Below are 8,732 nucleotides of genomic sequence, written 5' to 3' on the forward strand. Positions count from 1 at the left end.
TTTGTTATATTTTATTATTTTTTATTAAATAAGTTATGAATAATTTCATGGTTTATTAAAATGTTTTAGATTCCTCATCTGTTATGGAGTCGATTCATTCTAATCTAATTTTATGGTATTAATAACGTTGTTCACCCATAGTTACTTTTAACCTTCATTCGGACAACGTATTACACTCCGATGTTTACAGTTGTGTTTAATTTTATTGCTGATTGGTAGATTTTATTTGCCCATTCACAATCGGTAAAAAGTAGGGATGAGCCATTGCTTCACGTGCAGTCAACCTTTCGACATGATCATAACGCAAAAGCTTGTCAAGAAAATCTAGAGCCTCTGGTGAAACTAGATGTTGATTATCCGAGTGGACAAATCTTTCCCATCTCTTTCGAGAGTGCCGTTGCAAAATGTCATGGAAACGAGGATCTAGCTCAATGTTGTATTTATCTAAATATGCATACAATTCTTCAGTGCCAAGAACTTTAGCAATACGGACGAGTTGGTCATAGTTATCATGTCCATGAAAGAAAGGTTCTTTACGAAAAATCATTGAAGCTAGCATACAGCCCAAGGACCACATGTCTAAAGAGTAATCATACATTTGGTAGTCAACAAGCAACTCCGGCCCTTTGAAATATCGAGATGCAACGCGAACATTGTACTCCTGGCCTGGATGATAAAATTCTGCCAAACCCCAATCAATCAAGCGCAATTTCCGATTTTCGTGATCAATCATAACGTTATGAGGTTTTACATCCCTATGCATAATACCCATACTATGGCAATAGTCCAGAGCCTTTAATAATTCAAATAAGTAGTAACGGATCTCATAGTCCGTTAAAGTTTGATATAATTGTTTAAAATCGGTGTTATTGACGTGCTCAAATATCAAAGCGGGTGTCCTTGAAACGGGATCTTTTACAACCGCTAGTAGGGTAATTATATTAGTTCCACCTCGCAAGTTTTCTAAAATTTTGATTTCACGCTTAATTTTCTTCTTCTTCACTGGTTTGAGGATTTTTACCACACACTTCTCCGTTGTTGTAATATTTATAGCTTCAAATACTTCCGAGTATTTGCCACGACCTAACTTTCGAACCAGCTGGTAATCATCCTGGTTAGCCCAGTCAACTACATAATTCTCATAATCCCAATATTCGTCTGGTTTGTGTGCGTTCACATCTGTATATACTCGGGCAGCACTTGGGAGTGTCATCTTTACAGAGCAGATTCTACTCTTATTCAAAAAGTCGGTTATGATAGAAAAATCTTGATTTCGAACCTCTCTTGTTACATGTATTAGACAGCCTTTAGAATCTGTAAAATAGCTTCTCCGAAGACGTTTTTGACACAAACAGCTAGAAATAAAGAGGAAATAAATGCATTAATGCAATTGCATATGATTGTTTTTTTTTTTTTATTTGTGTAACATACATTATATTTAAGTTCGGGGGAAACCGAACCTTAATACAGTCCACGATCTAAAAAGATCTAAAGAAGTACATTGAAGCCGAATGGTAAAAAATACCGATTTCCACCACTCGCTCTCTAATTGAATCCATGCTGAGACTCATAAATACTATTAATTTACCATAACCATACATTATTAACAAAATATATCAATTGAATTGAATTTTTTAATTCTTTTATTTATAAGTAGTAACTATTTTTTTTTAAATAGTGTGTAAATAAATATCTAGTTTGATTCTATTACTAAGGCAATAAAAAATATTCGTTTGAAATATTATTATGAAAGAACATATTTTTATCTTGTACACTATAGTTATTTCCTGGACTGTATACATAATTATATTAATCAGGGAGTGTGTGTACGTCCAGACGTCAATTATTGATATTAGTATATATATTACTTGTCCTCGATGTTAATTATTAAATACAATAGATAGGAATCTAGTATATAGTGAAGATAAAAAAAGACATATTTTGTGCAATATCATTTTTAAAACCCAATTTGCTTTTCAATAACAACGCTTAAAATAACACTATACGGCAAAATCATATCTGGGTATTAGACAGAACTAATATTATTCCGAGATTGAACTAATTAAAAAACGTGTATCCAACAAATTCGAAATATTTCGGATTCCGCAAAAGTAGTAGACGACTTTGCACTTTTTTAATTTTGGAAGCAACCGCTCGGGCAGAGGCCTGGATTCGCGGAAACTTTAAATTTTGACCTTTTCGACGTCAGAAAGTGCATGGGCCCATCCCATATTCATTAAAAAGGTCAAAAAATTAATATTAAAAAAATTAATATTAATTAATTAATAATTAAAACGCCGCATATAAAAATATTATGAAAAGTAAAGTTTTCATTTTCACAACTTTGTTCAAAATAGATGCGTCTAATTCATCCACACAGAAGTTGATTGAGAGAATAAATCTGCAGGAAGTTGATTCACGTGATACTAATGTCAGTGCCCATAATGAGAGTAATGAGCAGTTATACAAAGGCATAGAATATATGTTTTTAATTTCATACTTATATTTTGGTTATTCGCATTGATGTAGCGTCCCCTGTTCCGACCAGACCGCTTGAGCAGACTTACGAGTCAATCTTTTAAACAATATCAATTATCTTTTAAACAATGTCAAGTGCAGAAGGGAGAGCACACTTGATAAAAAATGAATACCCAATTTATATTATAATACTATTTTCGACTTCACTTTCCACTAAAGCCTAGTAAACCATCAACCTAGTTGCCGCAAGAACACTGCATTTTTAGGGCACAGAAAATTAGAAAATATAAAAAAAAAATACTAAGGAAGTGTGCCGGCAGATAGCCTATCAATATACAAATTGTTCAACGTTGTTTTATATACAAAAGCACAAATACACATTTGCTGAAAAGTTATTAGTTAGCGTGCATAATTTTTACAATATTAGAGGCCATAAAAAAAAAGGATTTCTAGCCTTTTGGGATCCAGTGTACAATGTGATGAACATTATACCCATAACCACCCTAAGTATTAACATTCAAAGCATGGTGCATCTTGGTAAAATCTCTATTATTTTACGTATGCACACTTACAGCATAAAGGATTCATCCTTAGAAAACTATTTAGTTGCTTTGAATAAAATATACATACGTTCTTATTAACAAGTTTATAAGAACGTTTACATACCTTTCGTTTCGTAGAAATTGTAACGATATAGTTTATTCTTCTTGATAGGTGTGATAGTAATCGAAGCTATTTTCGAGCAACATCCACTAATTCAACTTGAACACAATTGAAAACAATGGTGGTCTTCCTTTGAATAGGTTTGTATTAATTCAAGTATTTCTTGCAAAAGAAAAACTTTCGATTTCTGTCGATTTAGTATGTAGATGAGAGGTTGCTTTAATAAATGAAAAGAAATTAAACATCTCATTAATAGATACACTATGTTCAGTATGAAAGCTTTACAAACCACATTCCAAAGTAATAATTATTTTACTGCTTCTTTATTTGTCATTAATTAAAACAAAAATCTACAACTTTCAATACTTCGCTTTCTGAAAAGAGTATATTCATTTCACTAAATATGCAATTGTGTTTTATCACTCACTCTATTGAATAATATATATAGATGTGTAGGTCTCTGTTACACACTTCTACAAAGGTTAATATGATTCCAGCATATTCACCTAGAAGTTGCACATGGAAAATAATATAGGTTATGCACTGAATAACTTCAAATAAATATATATTTTCGATAATTCCGAAATATTCAACACTATTAAGTGTTCTTAGTTATATAAAGCATATCTTAATATTTTTAACCTTATAAATTTTGGAAAACGCAAAGACATTTACACTATGCAAGAATAAAATGAACGCGTCACCAATAATCTATACGATTTAGTGCGTATACGCACTATGAAATTTTTGTACCATAAAAATTGTGAGTGTATCTTGATTATGTTATCAACTGATAACCTTGCTAGCGACTTATCGGTTAAATTTCAGTTTATTTAGTACAAACCGCTTTCAAATTTTTATATAGTTTCTTTAAGTCTCTTATTCTACAGTTGCACGATCACGAAATTGCTTTCAAGTTGACCACAGGAACTAATGTGCTGAACACATAAAAAGACGACAAGCGACGAGCGACATCTGTCAAATATTAAAATACACGCGTTCTTATGGGCACAGATTTTTTGACAACAGCACGACAACAGGCTTGTAGTTGTCGTTGTCACTAAATTAAAAATGTTTCTAGCAACGGGCAGCTGTATGTGGAATGCAAAATTACTAAAAGTTATAACAAATATGACGTTATTTTGCCAGCAGACCTAAAATAGCTTTGATATTTCATTTATAATAACGATCGATTATTTAAAACAAATAAATCGACCATTTTTACATTTTTTGCACAAATAATTTCACTTTAAACTAAATATGAAGTGAAAGATTTTAGTACGGTAACAATGAAATTGCTGTTTGATATGTCGATGCCGTCTTCAAAATGATCAAGACGCTGGCTGCAAAGCGACATTTGTGATCAGCCGTCGCTACTTCGTGTCGTGTCGTCGTCTTTGTGTTCAGCACTTAATAGTCAAAATTAAATTCAATTTCAAAATAACACCTTAACACGGACGTTACACGGGAAAGAAATAGCTTTCAAGTTGCCACACACTCACTCTTTTTTACTACCACACTCTCACTTTCCGAAACTGAAAGCCATCTTGCTTTAAATTTTTCCGAGCAAGAAGTGTTTCAAGTTGGTGATCAGGAAATGATCAGCTGAGTGCAGAGTTCTCAAATTTTCAAATTACAAGTATTAGAATTTTAAAATAAAGTTGAAATAAGTGAATTATTCCCTTTTACGAAATTATACACAAACAATGCATTTTATGGAACATGAATCTTTCGACGTATCTACAGATTCATTTAAAAATAAAGACATTTATCCATTATGGCGACAAATGAGTGCAGTTTCCTTGACGACGGCATCGCTGTAACAATACTTGAATATCAAGTTGCCTGTAGCCTACGTCATGGCTTTCAATTTATGCCAATTTTTACAATTAATTCGTGTGATCAACTTGAAAGCAAGCTCTTTCTCGTGTAACGGCAGCGTTACGTAGGCTGCAAGCAACTTGATATTCAATAAATGTTCAGAGATGCCGTCGTCAGGGAGACAACTTAAAGCTATAGTTTCTTTCAAAGTTTTGCAAGAAATATATAATTTAATAATTTTGCTTCGTTACACCAAAACTATGTTGTAGTGTAAACATAATCTATCTCAAATCTATACCTTTCGGGTTTCTTCATTGTTTTCCTCGATTGTATTCATCGTTAATTTTAATATTTATAACCTGAAGTTTGGATAACTCCATACTCCATACTTCTTACTGAAAAAAGTTGAACCAACACGGCTTTCCACCAAAACAAATCGGGAGTAGGGACATATTAGGAAGATTCCATTGCTCTTGCAAAACGCTTGCACGGTTCACGGAATGCCAAGTTTTCAAATCCATGCCATGGCATAACAACAAAACATAGGTTAGGTTAGGTTAGGTACGAAGGCTGTTTCCTTAAAAAGGAAACCCACTTAGACTATTAAGAACAGTCCTTTGCGATGCCATAAAATGCTTTTGCAGCTAGCATCCGGTAAAGTTTTTAGTTTGACCGCCTGAATTCCGATGGGACAATGACCAGTTAGAACTCGCCTTGTTTAGGGCGAATAGTTCCCTTGACCTCTTGTGATTTACTTTGGGCCAGAATGATCTTGCGACAGAGTGATGCAACTGATAGCGAGGACTGACAATCTTTTACCAACCTGGAGTGCACAGTTATCGAGCTTAAGCTCTGAAAGCTGCTGCACTCTGCAGCAATGAATCCGTTGCAACCTTTATGGCAGCAACTTTCGCTTGAAAAACGCTGCGATAGTCCGGAAGCCTGAATCTGAGGTTGATAAGAAGTTCCCGACAATAAACTCCTCCCCCAACCTTTCCCGTTAACTTCGACCCATCCGTAAAGAAACTTACCGCGCCTCTCCTCAAGCGATTCCTACCTACCCAACACTCTCTTGAAGGTATAAAAGCAGAGAAGAAACCAGGGCAGGGCTCGTCGACATGGTGGTAGTCCAGTAGCCTCGGAATGAAGTCGAAGCGCTCGAGGATACTAGAGTGCCCAGGAACGCACTCTCTTATATGTGTACCCAGCCTCTCTGAGCCTGATAGCAGTTTTCATTGCCATAAACCTTTCGGCTATGTCCACGGGTGCTATGTGCAGAAGGGCATTCAGTGGCAAAGTCGGTTGGACCGTAGCGCACTACATATACCTTTGAGAGCCGCCCATTGCACACTCACTACCTTTTCAGCTAAAGAACTACTTTTGGCGCGAGGCCCCATCATTTACCGGGCTCCTCTATAAAAATGCAGGGCAACCGATGCCTTTTTTGCTCTTTCCGCAATGATGGGTTTCCAAGAAAGCCTTCTGTTCAAGACAACACCTAGATACTGATACGCTGTCTGCGGGGTGAAGACAAACTCCTCTCAACGACGGCAGAGGCGCATCCGGTATTTTATATCTCCTATTAAAGCGGTATCCAGAAAATGAGAGCCAGGACGTCTGCATAGGCAATCACACGGCATCCGATTTCCTTAAGCTTTCCCAGAAGGTCGTCTACGACCATGATCCAGAGGAGAGCTGAGGGAACTCCTCCTTTGGGAGTAACCCTATTTATCTTCCGTCGCACCCGTACATTCCGGCACGATCGTTATATCGCAGAAAAGCTTGAAAATAAGATACTTGAGTTTGAACTCCTTATCTCGGACTTGTACACGACGAGATGAACCAAAGATGGCCCCATGTTCTTTCGCTGCACCTCCATTAGGGCTTTCCTCAGCAGAATGCTCGTGGATCCACCTCGTCACCGTAGGATAAGTAGGCCGAAATCAGCCAAATCCCTTTAATTCTAAGTTAGGGCTCTAACAAACAGGCTCTGTTTCTTCCAGAATCGCTGACCGCTAGCAGCTTATAGCTCTTCGTCCTTAATCCAGAAATACCGTTACTGTTCCTGGATAAGGACGACGCCAGCTCCGTCCCGTACCAGACGGAGCAATGACTCTGTGGAAGCCGCCTTTGCATGCTCACAGGCGGCCGCCGCTGCTTTCGACGTTGTCAGTTTATCGTCTACAGGTCTGATGGTTGGCTTCTCGGCTAGGTCGATCATCTATTAATCGTCACGACGTTACAGCAAGCGTCTTCAGACAAAAGTTTAAATCTCCAAGGCTCAACGCACACCGCATTAGTCACAAACGTCTTTGGCTAATAAGACGCTGCTGGATGTATTCTACAGAGCGGCAGGAATGTGGATTGCCTCATGCACATATTTTGATTTGGTTGGTTCAAAAATTAGGCTAAATGAAGTTGATGAAGTCATATCAGCTGAAATTCGTTGGGTTGTTCCATATTCATCGATTTTATTAAAAAAATTTAAAGCACACATCAATGTGGAATCTTGCCATCAAATCTATCAAGTACATATATATGTATGTAAATACGTAACAAAAGGAAATTTATGGCTGTCATTAAATTTGGTACAGAGAATTCAAATGATAAAGTAACCCAATACCAAATAGGCTGCTATGTTAGCAGTATTGAAGCATTTTAGCAATTATTTTTTTCCAATTCATGAAAGACATCCCACAGATACTCACTTGGCCGTGCAGTTGAAAATGGACAAACAGTGTACTTCACATCTCAAAATGCAAACAGAGAGCTCACCACCATCTACCACGTTACCTAGTTTTTCCACGATGTGCCAAAATGATCATTTCGCACAAACACTGCTATATTCTGCGAATTTCGAAATATTATATTTGGTATCAATCATCAAAAAAGTTTATGCGAAGGAAACATGGAAAACCAATTCTAGTATCCCAATGATTTCAACTGACGTGCCATTCGAGTTTAAACGACTGAAGTTTATAATACGGCTTGCTTTCGCTAGCATGAGGACCACGTGCTCAAATGCTTTTCTTATTTTGTTAGTAATGCACGAAACCCGAATTGGTGCGTTAGTATTATATTATTTGCAATCCCCTTCCAAATCTCCTATAGGCATGTAGTTGACTAGAGGCTACATGGAATTTTGGACTTTCCAAAGTGAATTTTGCTTGAATTTGGACACAGAGTCTTTATGTAGATTTCTGTGTTGTATTCTCCCCAGCATTTAAAAGCTTTTTCAAATTACGTACCGCAGATTTCAATAGAAGCTGTGAACAACGGGAGTTATTTTTCTGTCATTCTCGTCTAGCTTGCCTTTGTTCGTTTACAAGATTTTCTATTGCTCTATTAGTGATTTTTCTGAGAGTAAGAATAATGGGTCTCATGCATAAAAACGAGTAAGAGCGCTGAGTTGAAGCATGTGAGCAATTGCTCGTAAGACGATCGATCAAACAGCAACAGCTTTTGCTCAATTTCGTATGCATAAAAATGAGTTCAAACCAATTGCAATTACTTGAGCAAAGGGAGATCAAACATCTAATTGTTATAGAAGTGCAAACGTGTCGTTCAATGAAAGTGAAGTAGAAGTACAATCAAATAATAGTAATAATATAGAAACTAACGACGTTTCTAAATTTTTAGTAGAAAAACTAAAACTAAATAAATATACGCAGTTGTTGCGTTTTGGAATGGTCCCATTAGCCATGGGAATATTCCATAGCCCACATCCTCGAGAAGTAATGCATCGTTCGTTGCAATTTTCATTATTCTAC

General features: G+C 36.4%; 1 protein-coding gene across 8 annotated transcripts; it reads right to left on the reverse strand.

The window, feature by feature from the left end:
* On the reverse strand, positions 1 to 3,921 carry LOC105215792 (casein kinase II subunit alpha). Of its 8 annotated transcripts, XM_011189912.3 has the most exons (5): positions 3,784 to 3,915; positions 3,569 to 3,647; positions 3,431 to 3,515; positions 3,145 to 3,358; positions 1 to 1,355 (listed from the first exon to the last, which is right to left on the reverse strand). In XM_011189912.3, exon 5 carries the CDS (start codon positions 1,211 to 1,213, stop codon positions 203 to 205), a length of 1,011 nt encoding a protein of 336 aa, XP_011188214.1. In that variant the 5' UTR covers positions 1,214 to 1,355; positions 3,145 to 3,358; positions 3,431 to 3,515; positions 3,569 to 3,647; positions 3,784 to 3,915; the 3' UTR covers positions 1 to 202. The 8 variants fall into 8 exon arrangements, with proteins under 8 accessions (XP_011188214.1, XP_011188216.1, XP_011188217.1 ...); XM_011189914.3 differs by lacking the exon at positions 3,431 to 3,515; XM_011189915.3 differs by lacking the exon at positions 3,569 to 3,647 and having other exon boundaries at positions 3,784 to 3,838.
* Between the last annotated feature and the right edge of the window lie 4,811 nt (positions 3,922 to 8,732).

Source organism: Zeugodacus cucurbitae, chromosome 2, assembly GCF_028554725.1.
Source record: "Zeugodacus cucurbitae isolate PBARC_wt_2022May chromosome 2, idZeuCucr1.2, whole genome shotgun sequence".
NCBI classification, from domain to species: domain Eukaryota; kingdom Metazoa; phylum Arthropoda; class Insecta; order Diptera; family Tephritidae; genus Zeugodacus; species Zeugodacus cucurbitae.

What these genes read in the sequence shown, in the direction of transcription:
- LOC105215792 (XM_011189910.3), bottom strand. Translation starts at nt 3,812, where the DNA reads ATGTCTTTGCGTTTTCCAAAATTTATAAG. An exon ending in CGTTTTCCAAAATTTATAAG is followed by an intron (nt 1,356 to 3,783) that starts GTTAAAAATATT and finishes CTTTATTTCTAG; the next exon opens with CTGTTTGTGTCAAAAACGTC.